The sequence below is a fragment of the Carcharodon carcharias genome, chromosome 4 (assembly GCF_017639515.1).
Source record: "Carcharodon carcharias isolate sCarCar2 chromosome 4, sCarCar2.pri, whole genome shotgun sequence".
NCBI classification, from domain to species: Eukaryota; Metazoa; Chordata; class Chondrichthyes; order Lamniformes; family Lamnidae; genus Carcharodon; species Carcharodon carcharias.
Window position 1 is genome coordinate 65,215,352 of NC_054470.1, and position 26,783 is coordinate 65,242,134.

The window sequence follows — 26,783 nt, forward strand, 5'->3', positions numbered from 1 at the left end:
ACCCCTCCTTCCTCTTTGACCTCTCTGCAGCCTTTGACGTGATGCAATACACCATTCTCCAATGCCTCCCCATTGTCCAGCTGAGTGGGATGATCTTTGCTTTGTTCCACACTTAACATATCCAATTGTACCCAGAGCATTTCCAGCAATGGCTACTTCTGCTGCTACAGTGTCACCTTTTGGAGTCCTGCAAGGTTCTATCTTGGCTCCTTTTCTACCTCAACTACATGCTGCCCCTCTTGTCGGCTGTGTCTTCAGCTGTCGAGGCCCTTTGCTCTAGAATTCCCTTTCTAAAGCTCTCTGCCTCTCCACAGCCCTCCTCCTTAAAACCTACCTGTTTTGACCAAGATTTTCACCACCTTTCCTAATGTTTCCTTCTGTGACTTAAAGACAGTTTCAGTCTGATTATACTTATGTGAAGCACTGTTGGCCGTTTTACTACTACCTTCTCCTGTAGGAAGCATCCCCCACCCTTTACACTTAAGTGCACCATAGTGGATAGTAGTTGCTAAGGCATAGAGCCATAATGAGATACAATGCTTCCCTATCTGAGCAATTTCAGCTGGCAAGCCTCAAGATACCCACCTCCCCTAGTCCTTATGGGACTACGAAGTAAAAGCTATAAGATGCATGACCCAGCACTGAAAGTTCCTTAGTGGCGATGAAGATACTGTTTCTAAATCGAGTAAGTGTTCTTGCCAATGAGTATACTATTTTGCCTTGCATGAAAATGTGAACACCTAAACTTCCAGTTTTGAATACTAAGCCAAGCATTCAGGCGTCCACCAGACCCAGAAAATGCAAGATCCCTGGGTTGGTCATTTTTTTTAAGAAAAGTTTTCATGTCTTTATTTCCCAGATTTTCTTGCTCTTCTTTTAACCTTGTCATTAGTTTGAGCTATTAAAATCCTTGACTTTTTTTTGACTGTTTCTGAATGTTTTAGATGTTTAAATACTCCATGCAAGTACATTTCTGCTTGTACATGGCCTTAGTGAAGGTTGGACCCAAACTGTTCATATTTAGCTTCGAGGTGGTTGCAATTTAGCTCCAAAGCCTTTCCTACCAGCCAGTTGACAGTCAGTACTATAAAGACTCATTGGTGCGTCGTAGCCTTAGCCAGGCCAATGTCCGATGGGTTTACAAATGTCAGACTTGTAAAATGCTGCTAGCCAGTGAGTTAACTTCCTGGCAAACCCAAGGTACTATTACATCTCCACGAGATATCTCACTGATGGTGCTGAAAATGGTGAGCTCCTTAAAATTCTGTTGATTTTTGATGCTTTAAGAGTTTACAATAACACAATTTTAAAGTATATTAAAATGATCTTTTAAATTCTTTATGAATTGGTCATCAAAATACCTGACTTAATTTATCTTCATTCAAGGACTGAGGGTCAATCAATTCCTGAGAATTGTAGAATTAAGTTTAAAAACAATGTTTTTCTGAAGTGTTTTCATAATACAGATAAAGTATCTTGAAATGAAATAATTGAGTAAGTTAGCTTCAACTGCACAGAAAGGAGCTCAACTTCTTCATGAAGTGACAACAAGAAAGCTATTTAAAGTATTAATTTGGGGATCAGCACACCCAGCAACAGATGGTTGAACTATGCCTTTGTGCATTTCACCTTCTCCATACAATACTAGAATGACAATCAATTCAGATAGAAACACTAACACCAGGTTTACTAAGTATTCTGAATTCTATGTCCACCCATATTAGTTTTTTATTGTACATAATGGGATATGTTACCTGACATCTGTTCCTTCCTGGTTATGATCTTCAAGCTCTAAACTGGTTACTGTGGCTTTATCATGTATCTTCTTGTCTGGCATCTGTGCAAAGTGTTCCTGGTATTTTTCAGTATTGGTAATCCATTCTCAATACTCGTTGCCTTTGCCATGAAACCACATCAAGACCCACTGTCCTATCAACATCAGTTTCTTCTTGAAGATCTAGAAGCTGCCATTGTCATTGGAAAACATCTCTTGGATGATTGTTGACAAATGGAGTAGATCAAATGTGTCTTGAGGTAAAATTACTAAAATCACCAGGATTATACAGGACTGCTGTACCAGACTAAATATAGTGGGACAGAAGTGTTATCCCTGGAATATAGTGAAACTTAATGGTCGGCTTGTAAAATTTTCATACACTCAGCATTACCGTTCCAGATTTGCTCTAAATTTGTGCCGAGTCTAGAGAGAACATTTTGATCTATGTAATACTAGACTGAAATCCAATGGCTACACAAGTCTGGTATTAGTGCTGACACCAGTTTTAATTGATGAGTTAGGGGTACGACACACATTGCCTTAAAATGTATTGGTTTGTGTAGGATTATTGCATTATGTGCTGACACTAACATTCTAAGTATGCCTGGGACTGCACTGAATTAAAATTGTGGCATGACATTATGAACATTTTAAAACGATATGCAGATCCTGTCCACTTTCTCTCCAGTGGTGACTTCAATTCTCTCCTTGCAATGTGCAAATCTATGATGTTTTTAATATTACTGGCTGATCTCCTACAATGGGAGTTAAAGATATAGGCGGAAGGGTAAAGGAAGAGCAAAGGGAAGGACGATGGGAGGAAGAGGGGAGACGAGGGAAAGGCAAGAAGAAAAGGGAGGTGAGTGAACAGCGTGGGAGTGAGGAGAGGTTTCTGGAGGCTTGCAAATTTAGAGGGTGCAGGCACTGAAGGAATGGATGGCCATCACCAGACAGAGAACCAGGCAGGTAATGTGAGAGTTCCCTGGGTTCATCTTGCTCTTTAATCTGTATTTAGTTCTGATGCTGTTAAAGGTGATGGCTTTTTTGGGAGCACAGCTGGAGCCAACTCCACGCCAACATGGATCACTCAGCTATACAAGGTGAGGGTGAGGGGAGGGGGAAGGTCAGAAAAGTAATAATGATAGGTGGTTTAATAATTAGGGGAACCGGCAGGCTTTTCTGCGGTCGCAGACATGATTATAGAAAGATACATGCTTCCTAGTTCCAGGGTCAAGAGTATCACAGCAGTGCTACAGAGTGTTCTGAGGGGGAAGGGCAAACAGCCAGCAGTCTTGGTCCATATCAGCAGCAATGACATAGGTAGAGAGAGGGATGGGGGTCCTTGGACATTTTAGGAAGCTAGGAAAGAAATTATTAATCAGGTCCCCAAAGACTACTCCTGTGTCACACACAAGTGAGTACAGAAATAGGAGGATAGTGCAGATAAGTGTCCGAGATGGCACAGGATGGAGGGCTTTAGGTTCCTGGGGGATTGAAACCAGTTCTGGGGGAGGTGGGACCTGTACAAGCTGGGCAACTTACATCTCAACAGGGCTGGGACCAATATCATTATGGGGTGGTTTGATGGTGCTGTTCAGAAGGGTTTAAACCATCTTGCAGGGGGATGGGAATTTGAGCATGGATTTAGAAAGGATAAAGGCAAAGCTGGAAATGGAAAGCATAAAATTAGTAAGTGTGAAAAGCACAAGAAACAAAAGCTATAAAATGGACAACAAAAGGGTTTGGTAGTGCTTAATGGATGGTATACACTTCAATGCAAGGCTTCGAGTGAATAAGGCAGAAGAACTGTGGGTACAGGTAGACAACTGGAAGTATGCCATCTTAGCTATTTCTGAAACATGGTTCAAAGAAGGCTAGGATAACAACTCCACATCCTTGGTTACAGCATTTGCAGATGAGATATGGAGGGATTTAAAAAAAAAGGGGTGCTGCAACATTGGCTAAAGAAGAGTTGCAGCTATGAGAGATGATATTCTCGAAGAATCATCAAATGAGGCTGCATGGGATGAACTGAAGAACACAAAATGGGTAATCATGTTGCTGGGAATATACTAAATATGCCCCCCAGTAGTGAGGGGGAGATGGAACAAATATGTAGGCAAATTTCTGAAGTGCAAAACAAAAGGGCAGTAATAGTAGGGGATTTCAACTTCCCCAATATAAATTGAGAAAGATTCAGTGTAGAAAGAAGAGGAACTATTTTAACCAGTACTTAAACCCAACAAGGGAATGGGCAGTTCTGGATTTAATTTTAAGGAATGAAACTGGGCAGGTGCACCAGGTGTCAGTGGGAGACCATTTTTGCTGGTAGTGATCACATTCAGCTAGACTTAACATAGTTATGGAAAAGGATTAAGCTGCTACAAAGGTAAAATTTTTACCTTTGTGGGGGGAAAAAGGTCAGCTTTACTAATCTGAGGTATGATTTGGTCAAAGTGCACTGGAAACAACTGCTTGAATGTAATTAGGTGTCAGAGCAGTGAGAGTTGTTCAAGGAGAAGAGAGTAAGAGTTTGTTCATAACAAATAAGTTCCCATAAAGAAAAAAGATGGAACTCCTAAATACAAGAACCCCTTAAACGTCAAGGAACACATGAGGCAGAATTTTCCACTCGGTGTGCGGGTGTGCGCCTGACACGCTCAAGCGTGAAATAGCGTGCAGTGACATCGGGTGAGTGTCCCGATGTCATCACACTCACATGATATTTCGGTTGGCGGGCACGCGGGCGAATCGGCAGCACCCGCTGACAATTAAGAGGCCTATTAAGACCATTGATTCATGAATTAACAGATTTTTCACTGCCCATCCAACGTTACGATTGGCAGGATGGCGAATCAGCCAGGTGGCCTTTGCATTTTTAAGGAAACTTCATCCACGGGCAGGTGAGGTCTCTGACATTATTTTTCAAAAATTAAAATGTTTTGACATTTCTATTATGTGTGTGTGCATGTAAGTGAGTCCTATGCGGGGACATTTTTTTCAGACTTTCATTATATTTATTTTTGATTTAAAAATTCTTCAGCTGCCTGACCCAGCTCTGTACCTTCAGGGAGCTTTCATTGCGCACTCCCTGTGCCTGCGCAGACTTCAGCACACGCCCTCCTCCCGTCCCCACCCCAGCAGCGCTGAGTCTTTTGGTGCGCCTTTCACGCTGGCTGGCCATTAATTGGCCAGCAAGCATGAAATCATGGTTGGGGGCCGATCGTGGGCAGCAGACAGTTTCCCAGCTGTTCCCAGGCCTGCCAACTGCATCTGCCCGCGACTCGAAAATCCTGCCCATGGTGTTGGATAAGACAAGATGGGGCATCTTATGTAATTTGCCAAGAGCTTGATAAAGCTAAGAGGTGTAGAAATCTTGGGGTGAAATTGAAAAGGAAATTAGGAAGGCACCAAGAGGGCCTGAAAAAATATTGACAAGTAAAATCAAGGAAAGCCCAAAGAGCAAAATTATAACCATGGAAAGAATATGGCCTACCAGTGACCAAAAAGGTAACCTGTGTGTAGAAGCAGAAAATTTGAGCAAGGTTCTTAATGAATCCCTTGTGTCTGTCTTTATAAAAAGAGCAGAGGGCAGTGTCAACATTGTAGTTAAGGAGGTGGAGTATGAAACATGGACCCAGTAAACAAAGAGGGAAATATTAAGGGGTTCAGCAATTTTTTTTGAAAGTAGATAAATGACCAGAGCTGGATAAAATGTAATACAGACTGCTAAGAGAAGCAAGAGAGGAAATAGTGGGGGCTCTGACCATCATTTGATGTGTTAATTTGGGACTTAATCTTGTGGGCCTGTTTTGAACTTTTCCAGTGTCAATATCACCACCGAAATTCTTAAATCAAGGCTTGTACGAGACCAAGGTAGTGTCCTTTGTCAGTAATCCATTGTCCTGTAGGTACACCCTAGCACCCTATTCACCTAGTTATTGCTTCAGCGTTGATTATAAACCTTTAGAAATCTATGCACTAGAACACCCAGACTTTTTTAAATCACTATTTTGGTACAGTTTTGGCCTCCTTATTTGGGGAAAAAAGATATAATTGAGTTAGAAGCAGTTCAGAGAAGGTTCACCCGACTCATTCCTGGGATGAGAGGCTTATCTTATAAAGAAAAGTTAGACAGGTTGAGTACATACCAATTGGAGCTTAGAAGAATGAGAGGTGATCTTATTGAAACATAAGATCCTGAGGGGGTTTGACAGGGTAGATATTAGGAGGGTGTTTCTACTTGTGGGAGGGTCTAAAACCAGGGAACACAGTTTAAGAATAAGAGGTCTATCGTTTCAGATGGGAAATTTTTTCTTTGAGGGTCGTTAGTATGTGGAATTTTTTCCCCGGAAAGCAGTGGAGGCTGGGTCATTGAATTTATTCAAGGCAGAGTTAGACAGATTATTAATAGACAAGAGAGTTGAGGGTTATGGAAGGCAAAGTGGAGTTGAGCTACAACTAGATCAGCCACGATCTTGTTGAAAGGTGGGGCAGGCTCGAAGGGCTGAAAGGCTTACTCCTGTTCCTAAGTCCTATGTTCCTATGGTTCTTTTCTCTGACAAGGTGTACTCAGCTCAGCACTTGACAAGTTATTTAAGTGTGTTTAGTCTTGTCTTTCGCGTACTGAGTTTTGCCTCCAGTATGTACTGCTTACCATTTGATTTATAATGTGCATGCCCCCAGATTCTACAGTATACAATTATACTGTCCATGAGCCCCTATAGAGTATTTAGCATTGGGGCCTTTACTTTCTAATATCCAGGATAATAGCTCATGTAGCAAATTTTTGAAATAAACGTTATCTTGTGGTTGGTTTAAGAAAAAAAATTTGGTGATGTTTGTTTTTCTGTAGCTTTCAGTTGCTCCTACTAATGTTCATTTGGTGTGGCTTGACTTATACAGGCATTAACAGCTTTCACATTTGTAGAATGATCCCTAATTTCAAATATTTGCAGTAAAACTTGCTGTCTGCTGCCCCAGCCATTAGAGGTAGAAGCCATTGTAGATAATGGGCTTACAGAAGGATGGACAGCAGTTGTGAAATCAGAACTTCAGTGCTAAATTTTTAGGATGCTTTATCACTTTTTTAAACATCAAGCTTATGCCTTACCATTCAAGAAGTTGGTGCAATACGGTTAGAAATGCCTAAAAGTGAAGTGTTCGTTTGACATCTAAGTGCAGTATTGCTGCTTTCTTCCATTGCTTTTTAAATCTGCAGTGGTTTTGATTTTAAAACAAAGTTTTAATTGGATGTACATGAGCAAATTATACAAAATGATACAGCTTCTCAATACAGCTATCCCAACAAAGTAGATAGAGGCACTGCATTACCCCTCAACTGTCCTGATTTAATTGTAATACCCCAAACGTGCAGGCCAATTTTAGTTCTGTCCTTGAGCTGACCTCTAAACCAAATTTCCAAATTTTAAAATGCCCTGACAGACTATCAAGACTTCAAAGGCAAATTTTTTGGAATTTGTGAATAAAGTCTATTATGTAATTTTGCAGGGATGAACACAGTGCATATTTTAATGACTTTCAGACATACCATCAAAGTATAACAAAGATATAATGGGGAGTTTGGTTTAGAATCTGTTTGTAATTTAGTTTTCATGCTTCTCAGTCAATAGTTTTAAGAAATCTCACCCAAACTCAATGCCAATTCAGAACATAATTTATTGAGTGTTGACAGATAATCTTACCCATGTTCCCAAAAAAAACTTAACAATGTACAATGACGAAGGCCCAGAACAAGATTGGCTCCAGTTCCCGGTTTTACCTCCAGAAAAGGCATGAAGAAATAAGGACTTTCTCCAAATGATAGTGGGTCTATGTAGGATGCAAGTCAACCAGTATTTGTTAGATGAGTGTGAAGAACCTAAATTAATACAAAAGAGAAAGGTGCAGGAATATATTTTTGGCATGCCTTATAAAGTATGAATAAATATATACTATATGCAAGAGCTCTGCACTTTGAGGAAGATTAGGCAGAAGGAAATGCAAGATGATGAGCTCTTCCTAATGAACCAACAGTCTTCTGAAAGCTCACATTCTACAACCTGTTGCAGCCTTTTAAATGCTGGCACCTCATTTAATAGGATCACTTGCAGGCAAAACAGACAATAGGGGGCTGCAAAATTCCCACTAGCCAGATATTCAATCAAACAGGGTCTCACTGGGGCTTTGTGCACTGATATTTAAAACGCCTGGAGAGCATGCCTTTGCTCAACACTTGAAGCGCTGTTGCTGGAACCCTGCCAGGGCCTGTTTACCGGCTAGTTTGGGCATTTTGTGCATAGTATCCCCTTTAGAAATATAACTAGCAAGTGCTTTTGTCTTGCTTTCTGAATAGGCACTTGTAAACAGGCTTTTAAAAAAAAAACACACAACTTGGTTTGATTTTCCTTTAGCTTTAATTGTTATAATGTAAGCTGTGAAGAGGACACAAAGAGCCTGCAGATTTAGAGAGGTTAAATGAATGGGCAATGAAGGTGGCAGATATAATGTGGGAAACTTTGAGGCTCTTCAATTTGGTAGTAAGAATATAAAAGCAAAATATCTTTTGGAAGATGTGAAACTTCTAAATGTTGTTGTTCAGGAGGGACTTGGGTGTACTTGTAAATGGGACACAAAGTTAGCATGCAGGTACAGCAAACAAATATGAAGGCAAGTGACATGTTGACTTTTATTGCAAGGGAATTGGAGTGCAAGAATAAGGACAGTTTGCTGCAGGTGTGTAGGGCTTTGGTGAGACCACATTTGGATACTGTGCACAGTTTTGGTCGTCTTATTCAGGGAAGGATATACTTGCATTGGAGGCAGTAGAATGAAGGTTCAATAGATTGGTCCCTGGGATGATAGGATGGTCCTATGATGAGAGGCTGAGTAAATTGGACCTATCCTCTCTGGATTTTAGAAGAATGAGCAGTGATCTCATTGGAACATTCAAGAATCTGAAGGGGCTTAACAGGCGAGACACTTGAGAAGTTGTTGTCCCTGGATGGGGAATCTACAACATGGGGCCAGGGTTTCAGGATAAGGGACCAATCAGTTGGGACTGAGATGAGGAGAGATTTCTTTACTCAAAGGGTTGAGGGAGAATCTTTGGAATTCTCTACCCCAGAAGATTGTGAATGCTTCATCGTTGAATATATTTAGGGCTGAGTTGTTTTGTTTTTTCATTCATTCGTGGGATGTGGGCGTCACTGCCTACGCCAGCATTTATTGCCCCTGAGAAAGTGGTGGTGAACTGCTGCAGTCCATGTAGTGTAGGTACGTCCACAGTGCTGTCAGGAAGGGAGTTCCAGGATTTTGACCCAGTACCAGTGAAGGAATGGTGATCATTTCCAAGTTAGGGTGGTGAGTGGCTTGGAGGGGAACTTCCAGGTGTTCCCACAGATGGACAGATTTTTAGTGTCTTGGAATCTAGGGATATGAGTAGCGGGCAGGACGGTGAAGTTGAGGCAGCAGATCAGCCATGATTGTATTGAATGTTGGAGCAAACGCGAAGGGGTGTATGATTTACTCCTGCTCTCAGTTCTTATGTTTTTAAGGTATGTAATGTCACGACACAGAAACCAACCTTTTTTTCCAGTCTGTGCTGACGTTATCCTCCATGCGAGCATTTATCCACCCGATTTCCATATCTCTTCAACCCCTTTTTTCTTTCTTTCTATTTAATTTATTACTGAATGCGAGCATACTTTCTATCTCAATCATTAATCCTGGAAGTAAATTCCATAAGCTTCACTTGCTAAAGGCGTTTCTCCTATCCTCTGTTCTAAATCTCTTTAACATTTAACTGTGTACCCATGGCCATTCATTCTTGCTCCCTCACGATTGGAAAGAGTGCATCTATCTCCCCGGCCCTATATTTCATAATTTTAAATACTTCTTTCATATTACTTGTGATCTGCTTGTTCTAATGAAAAAAGGTATTTCTTCAACAGCACAAACAGAAAATGCTGGAAAAAATCTGGTCTAACAGCATCTGTGGAGAAAAAAATAAAGTTAACGTTTTGAGTCCATATGACCCTTCTTCAGAGCCTTTCTTCATATTTATATTTACTCATATATAGAGGTCATCGTTTTTTATCCTGTAAAACTTCAGTAATATCTGGAGCCCATACAAGACGCTAAAATCTTGAGATAAAAGCAAAACACTGCAGATGCTGGAAATCTGAAGAAGGGCCATATGGACTCGAAATGTTAACTCTGTTTCTTTCTCCACAGATGCTGATAGACCTGCTGATTTTTTTCCAGCATTTTCTGTTTCTGTACTGAAATCCTGAGGTTTTATTTATGCTATCATTACTTCTTGGAATTTATATTCTATACATTTTGTGATAGAATTCTATTAGCATTTTCAATGGTATTATCAGCCTGAGTTACTGCCTTTAATGTCTTATGCACTGAGTACCCCAATGCCCACCCACCACACCCTGGATCCCACTGCTCTTTCACAGCATGAAGCTGTTAGGTTACAATGGTTAAATTTTTATCTTCACATTTGGGAGACCTTTTTGATTTAAATTATAGCCATAATAGCACTGAGAAGAGAGGGCCTGGTCTAGGTAATTCTTTGTCAGCAAATTGTTGTACATTGACTAGTCCCCAAAAATCTGCCTCTGCAGCACTCATGTTTGACACTTGTGTAATTGTACTTCTGGGTGTTTTCAGTTTAATCGAACACAGTACAAAGTTTTGAATCTACCAGCTTTTCTGAAATATTGATACTGGGATCCACTGGTACAACTATCTCGAGAATGCAGTAATTAGATAGCACACAGCGCAACCAACTTTGGCTTCCATACTGCGTGGCACATTGTGCAAAATGAAGAAGGCTGAAACCATTGCACATGTATCACTGCATTGATGGAGTAGGTGATCAATTAGTGACAACACTAATTAACGCATGTGGATAAAGCCATTAGAAATGTGCTAAAGAAGGAGCTGTATGATCCCAAGATTGTTATAAGGCTATTTGGCCCATTTTAGTTCATTTACCCAAAGCCTAAAATTATATTTCAGTTACCAGTTCAGGCCTAGTATTCCTAAAAGTTTATTCCATACTTTCATCACTTTCTTTTGTGGAAAACATGTCCTGGCATCAGAACTAAATTTATCTTCTGCTATAACCCTCATCCCAGTCTTGCTAATTAACTTAAAATTAATATTCCAGATTTACCTTTTCTGGTTCATCTCTTGCATACTTCTATCTGATCATCTTAAATAACTCCTTTTGAGGATGCAAACCCAAAGCTTTCCCAGTCGTTCCTCATAATTCAGATCTTGACAGGAGGGTTCACCCACATGGCTCTTTTCTACACTGAATGTTTCCCTTGTGTCTCGGCAATCAGAGCAAAATGCATTTTCAACTTGTAGAGTGATCAGAGTACCATACGTTTTCCTTATAGCTTCGTCTTTCAACCTCCTTTTGGCTTTATTAATTGCTGTCCTGAAAAGGTTAGACAGAATGTCCTTAGAGTCGGCTAAGGCCTCGATCTATTTAAAGGATATATCACCACCATTCATAAATTACGCGTATTGCTTTTTATTTCTATGTGCTGCAGCTTAGGTTCATCTACATTAAATTTGGTCCATCATTTTTCTTTTATTCACTTCATTCTATAATCTTTGCGCTGTTTCCTGTAATTCCCACTGCCTGACTCGGTTTGATGTCATCTGCAAATTTGGCTATGTGTTTGTGTTTCTAAATCGAGGTTATTTCTGCAAACTAGAAATAGTAATGGTTGCAACAGCAAACCCTGGGATACCTAGTTCAGTACTCTCACCTGCACCCTCACCCCTGCTCCCAGCATAACTCCACTGTTTGTTTTCTTATCCAATCCAAAGGCTTACTTGGAATTCCTAGTAGTCTGAGCTTGACCAATGGCCTGTAATTTTGAAATAAAAACAGAAAATGCTGGAAACGTTTGGAGTCCAATATTACTCTTCTGCTGAAATCAGCAGAGAACTCAAAAGGGACGGAGACAAAAAACAAGTAACAATAGGTCAGTTAGCTTAACATCCGTCATTGGGAAAATGTTAGTCTATTCTAAAGGATGTAATAGCAGAGCATTTAGAAATGGATAATACAACCATGTAGAGACAGCATGGCTTCATGAAGGGAAAATCATGCCTGACAAATTTATTAGAATTCTTTGAAGAGGTAACGAGCGGAATAAAGGGGATCCAGTAGATGTGATTATATTTGGATTTCCAAAAGGCGTTCAGTAAGGTACTGCACATAAGGCTACTTAATAAGATAAGAGCCCATGGTGTTAAGGGTAATATATTAGCATGGGCAGAGGACTGGCTAACTAAAAGAAAACAGAAAGTTGGGATAAGGGGGCCATTTTCAAGATGGCAGCATGTAATTAGTGCAGTGCCACAGGAATCAGTGCTGGGTTACAATATATATTAATGACTTAGATGAGGGAAGTGAATGTACTATCACCAAGTTTGCAGAATAGGCGGGAAGGCAAGCAGTGAGGATGACAGTCCACTGAGGGATATAAACAGGTTAAGTGAGTGGGCAAAAGTTTGGCAAATGGAATATAATGTGAGGTTATGCACTTTGGCAGGAAGAATAGAGGAGCCGAGTATTATTGAAATGCAGAAAACTGCAGCACAGAGGGATTTGGGGGTCCTCATGCACGAATCACAAAAAGCTAGCATTCAAGTTCAGGTAATAGGGAAGCCAAATAGAATGTTGGCCTTTATTTCAAAGGGAATGGAGTATAAAAATAGGAAGTCTTGCTAAAACTATACAAGGTGCTTGTTGGACCACACCGAGAATACTGTGAACAGTTTTGGTCCTCTTATCTAAGGAAAGATATACTAACATTGGCAGCAGTCCAAAGAAGATTCACTAGGTTGACCCTGGATATGGAGGAATTTTTTTGAGAGGTTGAGTAGGTTGGGCCTGTACTCATTGGAGTTTAGAAGAATGAGAGGTGACCTTAATGAAACATGTAAGATTTTTAGGGGGCTTGATAGGATAGATGCTGAGGGGTTGTTTCCCCTTGTGGGAGAGTCTAGGACCAGAGGGCATAATCTCAGAGTACGGGGTCGCCCATTTAAGACAGATGAGGAAGAGTTTCTTCCCTGAGGATAGTGAATCTGTGGAATTCTTTACTGCAGATGGCTGTAGAGGCTGGGACGTTAAGTATATTCGAGGCTGAGATAGACAGATTTTTAATCAGTAAAGGACTCTTGGTTTATGGGGAAAAGGCAGGAAAGTGGAGTTGAGGATTATCAGATCAGCCGTGATCTCATTGAATGGCAGAGCAGATTCGATGGGCTGAATGGCCCACTTCTCCTACATCTTAAGGTCAGATTTCCAGTATCTGCGGTATTTAGCTTTTATTTTAGACTGTAATTTTGAATTTTGTTAAATGCCTTTTAGAATTCTGGGTACAGCCAGCCTTTGTGGGGGTAGGGTGTAATCTGTTTAGATTGCTATTTCCTCAAATTGCTGAGGTTGATCTGGCAGGATCTTCCCCTTCTGAATCCATATTGATTGTTGTTTATTTGGTGGATATTGCACAAATAGACCCCAAGTTTCCGCCTTATTTATTTTGTTATTTTATACAGAATGGAAGTAAAAATTAACAGATTTGTTTTGCTTGCCACTTTGCTGCAGGGTTTGAAAAAAAGCACCATCTTAGCCTGTTTTTAATCTAGCTGTACGTTCCCATTGTCCAGTGCTTCTGCGATACTAATTATCAGTGATTTACAAATCTTGAGTGCTGAGAGAGACTAGGAAGATGAGGGTAGCTGCATTGAGGTTGGAGGGTTTGGTTGAGCCTTCAGTAATCAAAGTCCATTGGGTAAATACAAAGAGCTATATCTGAGGGTAGAATATTGCCGATAATGTCTTGTAGTAATAGTAAATTGGTTCAGAGGACCTTATAGCCATTAATTAATACCTGAAACAAGAGGATGATTTCAGATGGATGTGTTCTGAGGTTTGGTTGGGCTCTCTATAGGTTAATAAATAACCTATCTTCTGATATATCTTCATTTTAATTATATTAAAGTAATAGATGAAGTACAGGCTCACTTGCCCAGAAGTCTTATGCTGCCATTAAGAATGAGACTGTCTAAGTATCAGTGCTTATCTAGACAAAATAAGATCAGATGCTACAACTTGGGCAACTCCCATTGGAGGAATTATTCCCTTGGGGATGATTTTCAATCAGTGGGGATCCAGTAATTCACAAATGCTGCACTTATTGATTCTCTATCATCATAAATCGAGCAAAGGCCGCAAAAAAAAGACCAGCAGATATGATGCCCCCTGGTGGTGCTTTTCAAGTTCAACTTGAGCAAAGCTGCCTTTTATCCCCAATTAGGATTAATTTCCTCTGAATACCAAGTCTCTTTGTGAAAATATAAGTTAATTCAACTCCTTTTAAAAAAAATGCACAAGCTGGTTCTTGATGAATAAAACGCTCGTTCATTTCAAGTTGTTTTTAAAAGGTTAAACATGATTTTTCTTGAAGAAAGTGGTGTAAAATTTTCATAGAGAAAATACTATAGTTGGGAGGACTTAATGTTTGACAGATGTACACATGATTTGGCAATGTAATAAGCCTAAAAAAATGCAACAATATGCTTACAATGTTGATCAACATAGGGAGTTGATCATTGTGTGGCAGAAAGTTATTCATAATTGCCAATATTTCACCAAGTGGGAGACAAGGTACATGGCTAAAGCTATCTTTGTACTTATAGGAGTATTTTGCAGGATGCTATTGCACAAGTTTAGTCAGATATTTGCTGCTTAAAAATCTGCCATGTATCTTCAAAAGAGAAGCAAGATGATACTTATTCTGCATTTTTCTTGGTTATTTGCTCCTTATCCTTGGAGCTTCTTACTACTTGCTTGGGGTATAATTCCACAAGCTCTCCAATTCCTCATTTATTTAACATGTGAGGTTTGATGTCAGCAGGACATTCCAGTGTGAGAGCAGGAAGGAGAACATATCAACCAAAACCTTATTTGCCCCTGCCTAACATCCACTTCCAGCAGAGGTTGCTATTGCTTCCCAGGAATGGGAATTTTGGTCAGTTTCCTCCTCCTAACATGAGGGCACTGAGGTCACCTGTAGTCTGCGTTGGGAGGGTGTTGGTTACAGAACGGTGTCTCTTAAAGAAGTCTTCATAGTCTTCAGTAGGCTAACTGTAAGTCTTTATTAACTACTTGTCACTATATACATGTTTACAGTAAAGGATACAGGCAAGGAGCTATCTCCATGTCTAGGTCTTTATCCTAGGTCTGGGTCATGTGACTTTCACCACTGGGTGGCATTGTACACAGCCCTACATTAACTCTGTAAGTGCCAGAGCCTTATACTACACCTCCTCCTCCTCCCAAAAGTTTTAACCAATGTTTATGAAGTTACACTAGTTTACTTCGTGTCTTGCATTGTTATCGGTCTCATGCATTTACATTGTTGTTAACACATCATTACGACGTTATCACTGCTACAGTATTATCTGTACCTCATCTCCCCCTTTCAAGTCCTTGCATTTAAAGCTTCGTGTTGAACTGCAGTTGGTTTGGCAGTTGCATTGATCAGTGGTCGCTGCTACTCTGAATCGTTTCTTGCAGGGTGGACGAACATTGAAATTATCTCCTTAGCGCTTCTTTCTCTATGTTGGCCACCTTGATGCCCTCTGTGGCTGAGGAAGAACATTCCTGGGGTGAGAAGGTTTAGTGGTACGCTCACCTCTGTTTGTTGTAGTCAGCAGTGGGAGACTGCTACCAGGTTCCAGCATCCCTTGTGGTCATGGCATGCTGGCTGGAAGCTGCAGTGTGGGCATGGTGTTTGCTGTGTTGACCAGCTGTACATCGTCGTAATTGGAGGTAGAAGCTTCTCACACTGCTGATCGTGCTCTGTACCACTTCCACTGGAGGCGTCATGGTTATTTCGTGGATGATCGGCTGGCCTGACCACTGGAGGGTTTTCTGGGACCTGCAATGAGAATGGACCAACCTGTTCCACAAAGAGAGAAGATGATTCAAAGCTGAAGTTTGAGTCTGAATACTCTTTTTAGTGTTTCAGGACTAAGGACCACGCAATTCTGGTTGGCTAATGACAGTGGTTATCTTGACATCCTCTGCCATATGGAGGAAATCCAAGACTACGCAGGCATCCGTGCTCAGTGGAGAGAGAGGGGCAGATTATGGATGACATACATCGGCTCAAAGACCTGTTTTCCATCTTTCCCCAGTGGTCCCAGGATCAAGCCAATGTCTGGAAGCTGGATTCCTGCTTTCTCATAAAGTGGACTGCCCATTGTTTGAAGCCAGAAGCCCTTGAGCCTTGTCCTTGTTGGACAGAACTGTAATGCTGGCACCTGAATCTAATTTAAAAGTTGTTAGATGACCATTTACAAGGATGTTGGCATTCCAAAATGAAGAACCACATCCTTGATCTCAACCAAGAAGCATGGCTGAATCGCTTCTGGTTTATCGGTCTCGACCTGTGAGTTACTTTTGGGCCTTCTGTGTGTTTCTGGGGCATTTACTTGCACAGTTTACCAAAATGTCCAATTCTGTTCCAGTGAAAGCATTGGGCTGCACGTGCAGGACACTGATCTCCCCTGTGAGGATGCATCGCTGGCAAGGTTGCCAACTTCATGGAAAATTATGAAAAAACTGAAAAGAATGGAGAGCCCAAGAGAACCTATTAAAGTCTCCAGAACACAAAATAGGACAGAGTGTTTGGAAAGGGCTAGGAATCTAACTTCAAGCACATCACATAAAGGGACGGCAATGAGAAAGGGGACGGGAAATACAGGACTGGAGGTGTTGTATCTGAATGCATGCAGTATACAAAATAAGGTAAATGAGCTTGTGGCGCAGATTGAAATTGGCAGGTATGATGTGGTGGGCATCACGGAGATCTGGCTGCAAGGGGATCAGGCCTGGGAGCTAAATATCCAAGGATATATATCCTATCGAAAAGATGGGCAGGTTGGCAGAGGGGGTGGGGTTGCTTTGTTAGTAAGAAATGAAATTAAATCAATACCAAGAAATGATGTAGGGTCAGATGATGTAGAATCTGTGTGGGTAGAGTTGACGAACCGCAAAGGTAAAAAACGATAATGGGAGTTATGTACAGGCCTCCGAACAGTAGTCAGGATGTGGGGCACAAGATACACCAGGAGATAGAAAAGGTGTGTAAGAAAGGCATGGTTACAGTGATCATGGGGGATTTCAGTATGCAGGTAGACTGGGAAAATCAGGTTGGTAGTGGATCCCAAGAAAAGGAATTTGTGGAATGGCTACAAGATGGCTTTGTGGAGCAGCTTGTGGTGGAGCTCACTAGGAAACAGGCAATTCTAGATTTAGTGATGTGTAATGAGGCAGATTTGATAAGGGAGCTTAAGGCGAAGGAACCCTTAGGAGGAAGTGACGATAATATGATAGAATTCACCCTGCAATTTGAGAGGAAAAAGCTGGAATCAGATGTAACGGTATTATAGTTGAATAAAGGCAACTACAGAGGCATGAGGGAGGAGCTGGCCAGAATTGATTGGGAGATGAGCCTAGCAGGAAAGACAGTGGAACAGCAATGGCAGGAGTTTCTGGGAATAATTTGGGAGACACAGCAAAAATTCATCCCTAGGAAGAAGAAGCATACTAAAGGGAGGACGAGGCAACCATGGCTGACAAGGGAAGTCAGGGACAGCATAAAAGCTAAAGGGAAAGCATACAATGTGGCGAAGAGCAGTGGGAAACCAAGGGATTGGGAAGCGTACAAAGACCAACAGAGGACAACTAAAAAAGAAATAAGGAGGGAGAAGATTTAGTTAGAGCGTAAACTAGCCAGTAATATAAAAGAAGATTGCAAGAGCTTTTTTAGATATATAAAGGGTAAGAGAGAGGCAAAAGTGGACATTGGGCCGCTGGAAAATGGCGCTGGAGAAGTAGTAGTGGGGAACAAAGAAATGGCGGAGGAACTGAATAGGTACTTTGCGTCAGTCTTCACAGTGGAAGATATGAGTGACATCCCCAAAGTTCAAGAGTCGGGGGGCAGAGGTGAGTATGGTGGCCTTTACCAAGGAGAAGGTGCTAGGAAAACTGAAAGGTGTGAAGGTGGATAAATCACCTGGATCAGATGGATTACACCCCAGAGTTCTGAAGGAGATAGCTGAAGAGATAGTGGAGGCGTCAGTGGTGATCTTTCAGGAATCACTGGAGTCAGGGAAAGTCCCAGAGGACTGGAAAATCGCTACTGTAAACCCCCCCTGTTTAAGAAGGGATTGAGGCAAAAGACGGGAAATTACAGGCCGATTAGCCTGACCTCAGTCGTTGGTAAGATTTTAGAGTCCATTATTAAGGATGAGATTTCAGAATACTTGGAAGTGTGTGGTAAAATCGGGCAAAGTCAGCATGGTTTCATCAAGGGGAGGTCATGCCTGACAAATCTGTTAGAATTCTTTGAGGAGGTAACAAGTAGGTTAGACAAAGGAGAGCCAATGGATGTTATCTACTTGGACTTTCAGAAGGCCTTTGAAAGATGCCGCACAGAAAGCTGCTCAGTAAGATAAGAGCCCATGGTGTTAGAGGCAAGGTACTAGCATGGATAGAAGATTGGCTGTCTGGCAGAAGGTAGAGAGTTGAGATAAGGGGGTCCTTCTCAGGATGGCAGCTGGTGACTAGTGGAGTTCCGCAGGGGTCAATGTTGGGACCACAACTTTTCACTTTATACATTAATGATCCAGATGAAGGAACTGAGGGCATCCTGGCTAAGTTTGCAGATGATACAATGATAGGTGGACGGACAGGTAGTATTGAGGAGGCGGGGAGGCTGCAGATGGATTTGGACAGGTGAGGAGAAAGGGCAAAGAAATGGTAGATAGAGTACAACGTGGGGAAGTGTGCACTTTGGTAGGAAGAATTGAGGCATAGACTATTTTCTAAATGGGGAGAGAATTCAGAAATCTGGAGTGCAAAGGGACTTGGGGGTCCTAGTCCAGGATTCTCTTAAGGTTAACTTGCAGGTTGAGTCGGTAGTTAGGAAGGCAAATGCAGTGTTGGCATTTATTTCAAGAGGACTAGAATATAAAAGCAGGGATGTGCTGCTGAGGCTTTATAAGGCTCTGATCAGACCACATTTAGAATATTGCGAGCAATTTTGGGCCCCATATCACAGGAAGGATGTGCTGGCCCTGGACAGAGTCCAGAGGAGGTTCACAAGAATGATCCCAGGAATGAAAGGCTTAACATATGAGGAACGTTTGAGGACTCTGGGTCTATACTCGATGGAGTTTAGAAGGATGAGGGGGGATCTGATTGAAACTTACAGAATACTGAAAGGCCTGGATAGAGTGGATGTGGGGAAGATGTTTCCATTAGTAGGAGAGACTAGGACCCGTGGGCATAGCCTCTGAGTAAAGGGAAGACCTTTTAGAACAGAGATGAGGAGAAACTTCTTTAGCCAGAGAGTGGTGAATCTATGGAATTCATTGTCACAGAAGGCTGTGGAGACCAGGTCATTGAGTGTATTTAAGACCGAGATAGAAAGGTCTTGATTGGTATGGGGATCAAAGGTTATGGGGAGAAGGTGGGAGAAAGGGGTTGAGAAACTTATCAGCCATGATTGATTGGCAGAGCAGACCCAATGGGCCAAATGACCTATTTTCTGCTCCTATGTCTTATGGTCTTATCCTGTGATCACTGAATTTCGCAACAGTTTTTTTTACAACAGATATTGTATATGGATATTTGTATCAAGACAGTTTTAATGCAGTAATTCTTGGTTATTCATGTTAAATATTTCCACGAATAACCTGAAAAATTTTAGCATTAATGAGTTCTGTAACTCAGAAAACAATAATTTTGTTCTGTTTGTCTGCAGATAATTGGTAATGTTTGTTTATTTAATGTCATTAAGAAAATCAGATATGCCTGCTCATTTGTTTCTACCTTTAAAAAAAACATGCATCACTTCCATCAGCATCTGTAAAGAGAAAAAGAGGTTTATACCTGAAATATTAACCTTTCTTGTGAACTAAAAGATAAAGCCATCTGCTTTTAGTTGGTAGGGATGGGGCAGGGAAGGAAACAGAAAATGCAACCATGGAAGCCATTAAAGGGTTGAATGACCTCCAATCAATAATAGATAACACAAGATCATCTCAGTGAGGCAATAGAAAGACAGAAGAACAAAATATGAAATGGCTAAAACAGCGTAACAATATAGGGAGTGTCCACATAAGGCAAAAGACAAGACAACTGGGGGAAATAAGCAGATCTGCACACAAAAACACAAACAGAAATTTTTCTAACATGGTGGGCCTGCTAATACTCATTCCCCAATCCATTTTTGTACTTCTAAAAACAGAGTTCAGCTCCTTTATGTGAATATACAGAGTAAGACTTTATTTATATCCCCTTCCCAATTGCTAGTTCCCCTTATTTGCCTGAACTTTATGATTTTGTCAAATTAGAAGTGATCATTAAACTTGCTTTTAATATATTACAGGTTTGTCCAATTTGTGCAGCATTACCTGGAGGAGATCCTAATCATGTCACGGACGACTTTGCAGCTCATCTTACACTTGAACACAGGGCTCCTAGAGACTTAATATCCTTTTAAAAGTCCAAAATTCAGATACCTGAAAGTGTAAAAGAAAAATTCATGATTGCGTATCCTGTGCCACGAAGATTTATAGCAATTATTTTAATTGGGACTTGGCCATGGTCTAGTTTTTTGACAAAATGGTGAAATAGATGATGAAATAAGCTCAGTAGCATTTATGTTGAATGCAGACTGCTTGTGCCACTGTATGGTATTGTTTTTTGTAATATACAACTTCCTTAAATTAAAGAAGACAATGTAATACACCATCCCATTACTGTATGTTTGAGAGGCAGTTCATTTTAACGTTTTCCAAAATTGATTGAATGAACACAAGCTGCCAACTGAAAGTATTATGAGGATCATACCCCTTTATGAAATTTTGAATTGGTGATAGAGGCATATGAGAGATACCCTTCTATCACTCACCTTAAAGAACCCCGCCCCGGATATCAGCTATTTAATCCCCACCATCCAATTCGTGCAAATTATATTTCTCAAGATGCTATCATTAAATCTAAATTACCTTTGTTCAAAATTTAATTATGACATGTCATTCTTCAGTCAAGCACTGTTTGAATAACCCTGTTTGAATAATCCTGGAACTCCCTTCCTAACAGCACTGTGGGTGTATCTATACCACATGGACTGCAGCGGTTCAAGAAGGCTGCTCACCGCTGCCTTCTCAAGGGCACCCAGGGATGGGCAATAAATGTTGGCCCAGCCAGCGAAGCCCACATCCCATGAATTAATTTTAAAAAGGGCTGTATATTAGAGATCACGAGGCTGTGCAGTTTAGGTCTGCGAGTCCTCAGAATATATTAGTAAAGTTGACCTCAAGCTTCTCTCTACCACCATCTTGCCCAGTCCCCCTCTACCAGTCCTAAATGGTCCAGAGGATGCAGACTCTGATTCTGGAATCATTGTTAACTTTGTGCAAAGCAAGCTGCATATGAAGTTGTTACCTTCATCTAGTGCTCATTGATCTGCTACAGCTCTGGTTTGTTTGAATACAGTCCCATCTTTATATTGTTTGGATGCCAAGTCCTTTCTGTCATTAACAAGAATTATATAAACCCTTTATTCTGATAAATGCTCCAAGAGATTTGTAAATGAGGGTTTTAAATTAAATGCCTTGGAGGATGAAGAACCAGTCAGTTTAACCAGAATAGTGGTGATTGGGGAGTGGGATTGACTTTGGATTCTGGCAGCAGAGCTTTGGACAAGTGGGAGTTATGTAGTTGGTGCACAAGAGATCAGTGAGCAGCATAAGTTCGGTCTGGAGGGTCAGTGATGGAAATGAACTGGTGGTCAGAGTGAAGCAAGGGTAAAGAAAGAAAGATTTGCATTTATAACACTGCTCTTCAAGACCATCAGATCTCTCAAAGCACTTTTCAGCCAATGAAGCACTTTTTATTTGAACTGAACTCACTGCTGTGGGAAACACTGTAGGTAACAATCTCAGCAAACTTTCACAAACAGCAATGTGTTAATGACTAGATAACCAGTGTTTTGGTGATATTGATTGAGGGATAAATATTGGCCTGGACATGAGGTAACTCCCTTGCTGTTCTTCGAAATAGTGCCTGGGGATTTTTTACATTCATCTGAGCAGGCAGAGGGACCCTGTTTTGAAGTCTTGCCTGAAAGATGGCACCTCCAGCTGTGCAATGCTCCCTCAGTACTGCACTGGAGAGTGTCGGCCTTGATTTTTGTGCCCCTGAAGTGGAACGTGAACCCAGAATCTTGTGATTGAGAGGCAACTGTGCTACCAAATGAACCATGGCTGACACACTAAGGAAGTGGGTGACGTTGTTGAAGTGGAAATAGGTTACTAGTGAACAAGTTATGGAATTTAAAGTTCAGCTCAAGGTCAGCCAAGACAGCAAGGTTGAGCTCAGCCTAAGCTCAACCAGGTGGGAAGCTGAAGTTGAGGATTAGCATCTGAAGGTTTTGATGACAGCTGAATAGCATGCTTTTGTCTTTTCCATTGTTCAGTCAGAGGATGTTCTGGTTCATTCACAACCTTTCAGTTGCATGGATGAGTGGTTATTACCCAGCTCATTGAGTGGAATTCATATCCTAAAGAATGACTTTGGTTCATTCCACACACTCAGTTCCTGACTGATAGTCACCATGGTTCCATCCTTGCTGCTGTAATGCACACCTATGTTGTTGAATCAGGTTATACTACTCTAGATACCCTACTTTTCTGTCACTGATGACTGTTTTACTCTAACCTACCAGAAGACATTTGGATTAATTCCAGAAGTATTGTTAAATGGCAAAGCCTCTGTGCTATTAAAGGAATTTATGGTATAAAGTGCATAAGTATAACTTCAGAGCTAACCCAGGCATGAGACAATAGAGAAACCTCAACCAAAGCACTCATCTACAATGTAAGAGAGAGCAAATATTGCCTGTAGTTCCAGTCCTTGAGCCCTGCATTGCAGTTTAGGTTCCAGGGCTATATTTTTCCCCACTTGTTTCATCATGGAAGTTGGAGTGCAATAGTCATTCTGTGAACCTCATGATACCCATGAAAACTGGGCCTTTGGCATCCAGGTATTGAGCAAGTGAGAAATAAGGTTTGCTTGATGGCACTGGCATTTTCCACCTTTTAGCTGAACCGTAAAGACCAATAAGGCAACAACTTTAATTGACAATCTGTGCTGACTCTGCTGATCTCACCTGGAACTGTCCCTTGCTTCTGATTGCTATCTGGCACATCTACTGGACATGAATGTAGAGTGAAGAAAGAATCAGACTCTGTTCTGATGTTCCCTGGAGTTAGCAGTCACTCTTAAGGCTTACGCATGAGTAATAGTGATGTGATCCAACTAATGTAGTGTCTAAATGCTGCTTCAGGCTGAGGAGGCTACCCTTTAACATGACTTTTGAATGTGAACATCTGACCAAATAAATGCTTCCTTCTATGGTGAGCCCTATCATTTTTCTTTTACAGGAGACTTTCTCTTGTGGCTCATCTTTAATTGCATAGTTTATGAAATGGACTTTGATGTTCAGTCTCACTCATTTCCCTTCATTCTCAGCTAGATTAGCCGCTTCTCTGAGCGGAAGCCTCTGGATTCAAGTCTCACTCCAAATCCTTGGGCTGACACTCCATGGCAGTACTGAGGGAGTGCTGCGCTGTTGGAGGTGTTGCCGTTCAGATGAGATGTTAAACTGAGGCCCCACCTCTCTCAGGTGGGCATAAAGATCCCATGACATTATTTCAAAGAGGAGGTTGGGGGGTGGCGTTAACCCTGGTGTCCTCGCCAATATTTATACCTCGATCAACATTGCTAAAACAGATTATCTGGTCATCCTCACATTGCTGTTTGCAGGAACTTGCTGTGTTTCCTACATTACAGCAGTGACTACACTTCAAAAGTACTTCATTGGCTGTAAAGTGTTTTGGGGCATCCTGATATCATGGTAGGTGCTATATAAATGTAAATCTATTTTTCCTTTTCTTGTGAAATAATATTTCTCATTGTTAAAGACTGCTCTTGATGTAGCACTGGTTTCACCCAGATTTGCTGGTGAACTTTGGGCATTAGGACCTAAACTGCTATACTTGAAGCAAAACCGTACAAATTCAAGAGATTAGGCAGCATTGGTTGACAGAACAGATAAGTTAATGTTTTGAAAATGGGCCTCCTGTCAGAACTGGAATATTTATAGCTAAACAGTGTTCAAAAAGAACTAAAGGGGAAATAGTGTAAAGTACTTAAATGGGAAACAGGAGAATTAAATGACAAAATCATGAGGCATAATATAAGAGAATTAAAAATCTGAAAATATGGGAAAAGCTTAATTGGAGATAGGCTGGTGAAAATGGAAGCATGAGAAAATGGCAAAGCATAGCAGATTTCAGTGGCAGACTGGTTGAAGTGAAAAACAGCAACCATCCTTTATCTCCATCCCTGGAAACACTGAAACAATCGTTTCACGTTACCAGCACTATCCTGAGAGAAAATGGGAGCTGTACTTAAGATCTGAAGTTGTTGGTCAGTTTGAAGGCTGTACTTAATGTGACATGATGGCTGAATCTTTATCTGCAGCCAGAAGCTACCTTTTATTATGCACGTTTTTATTTTGCAACGAAGTTTGTTATGTAATAAATTTTTCTGTCTTTCTGGCAGTTGGGATCCTACAGGACATTTGTTAAGCTATGGTAACACCAGACACCACAAATATTGCTCAACGTCTTTTGCATTACGGCTGCCTGGTATGTAGAAAGCTCTTGTAAGGTCAAAGGTCATTCTGTACAATGTTACTTAGGCGGTATCTAAAGGCTGTGACCTGGATCAAATCTTATATATGCCTGCTAAGCAATTTAGGTTTGTTCTAGGTATTTTTAAATTTAAAAAAATTAAGCTTGTTCATTGGGCTAATACACCACATGATATAATTCCATGCCACAATCCCAGGTTAAATCCTTGTCAATGCTACAATAAGCCATAGCTACAATTAGCCCAAGTGTCACTTGTGCAGAGAAAGAAAAAATGGCTTAGGTATTTTGTTCCTGCTGGAATTGCTTATGCAGTTGCTAGTTAAGAGCAGAGTCTGACTGGACTGTGATGCTCCCTGGCATCATATGGTCCACTGGTACTTTAAATCCAAGTTTATACATAACAGATTACTCTCTTGGTTGAAGTATTTGGATTATCTACTGCAACATTACTCTTGAGTCATATTGTGCTTTTGAAAGGGTTGCACCTACATGTGGAAATGAAGTAGGAGAGATCCATGCAAAGACGGTGCAGTCAGGTTGACCCCTGAAAAGTAGCATTTTCCTTGGCAGGTACATGAACGTATATCAAGGGTATCTAAATTTCTGCGTGTAAATTGGGGGCATCTTTGTAACTTTATTATCCCATATTTAGATGGCAGGTTTTTGTACCAAAGGTCAAAGTCTTGACATTTTTGTGCATATAAATAATACGTGTGTGTGTGTGTGTGTGTGTGTGTGTGTGTGTGTGTGTGTGTGTGTGTGTGTGTGTGTGTGTGTGTGTGTGTGTAACCAGTGGCATTGTTTATTGTGAGCTGGAGGCACTGTTTTGCATCAGGGGTGACATCAATAGGTGTCACAGGAATTTGCACAGAAAATATGACACTTAGATTTGTGCTATATGGAAAATATTTGTTACATTCCATTTATGTGGTCGGCCTGGTATGGTGTATTCAGCTTCCCTCCATCAACAACATGTGAGGACTATTTTTAGGTGGTATTGGTGAATGTAAGGAGAATTCCCTTCTTGGCCAGAATGTAGGGAGAGCTCCCTACTCTTTAGATAGTGGTCTTTGGATACTTGATGTCCACCTGAGTTACTGGAATAAAAGACAGGACTTTGGTTTAACATCCTAAACTCCAGCAATGCAGCGCTCCTCATTACTATGCAGTACTTTTAGCTTAGATTGTGCTTTCATGCTCTGCTGTTAGTCTTCAACCCGCAACCTCTGACAATAGTGCTATCAACGTAGCCAAGTTGCTGAATAAGCATGTCTATAAGATAATGTTCTTGCTGTGTGTTAGCATTTTTGCAGTAAGGTGATTGCAGTGCCAAGCAGCCTACAGTCTTGGGTGAATGTGATATTTATTTATTTTTATATGAGCAAAACTCTTAAAGGTTTTTAGCATTATAAATAAAGTATGAATTTGTGATAGCCTTACTTGCAGTTATTGGAGGATTTAGTATCTCTTTTACCTGTTTGTTGTAATAGACCAAAATGGTGAGTGACTTCCTCTGCACCTCTTCAGAGCCTTTCCACCAACTGCTAGACACAAATCAGTGGTGTAATGGCATACTCTGCCTGGATGGATGCAGCTGCAGAAACACTCAACAGGTTTGACAAGATGCAGGACAAACCATTCACTAGTCAAACATTCACCCTCTCCATCACCAGCTACAATGGGTATTATCTACAGGATGCTGTGCAGCAATTCCCCAAGGTTTCTTCGATAGCAGGTGATGTTCTGCATCAACAAAGGCACCCTATGCAGCTAAAACACCATCACCCCAAGTCATGCGCCATCCTGACTTGAACATCCCTGGTCAAAATCCTGGAACTCATTCCATAATATCATTGTTGGGAGCACCTTGACCACACCGAATTAAATGGTTGAATAAGGAGGCCTGGCACGCTTTTCTGGATAAGCAATAATTGCCAACCTTGGCATCGACACCCACACCCCAAGAATGAATTTTTTTAAAATCTTAGGTGAGTCACACCACAGTGCCACTGGTGGTTGGAGGACTGAGTAACCAACATTAGTGCTGCAAATCAAAAAATAAGAAGCTACAACAATTTGTATTTATATACTGTAGTACTTTTAAGATAGTAAAATGTCCCAAGGTAATCACAGGAGCATTATAAAGCAAAGTATGATGTCA

At 41.0% G+C, this 26,783-nt stretch overlaps 1 protein-coding gene across 2 annotated transcripts in view; it reads left to right on the top strand.

Annotated features, from left to right (window-relative positions):
* Positions 1 to 26,783, top strand: part of kcmf1 (potassium channel modulatory factor 1) — a 141,380-nt gene that overhangs the window by 84,464 nt on the left and 30,133 nt on the right. For both annotated transcript variants that reach the window (XM_041186114.1, XM_041186113.1), the window contains one exon: positions 20,287 to 20,388. In XM_041186114.1, coding sequence (XP_041042048.1) covers positions 20,287 to 20,388 — 102 coding nt within the window. The remainder of the gene's footprint in view (positions 1 to 20,286; positions 20,389 to 26,783) is intronic.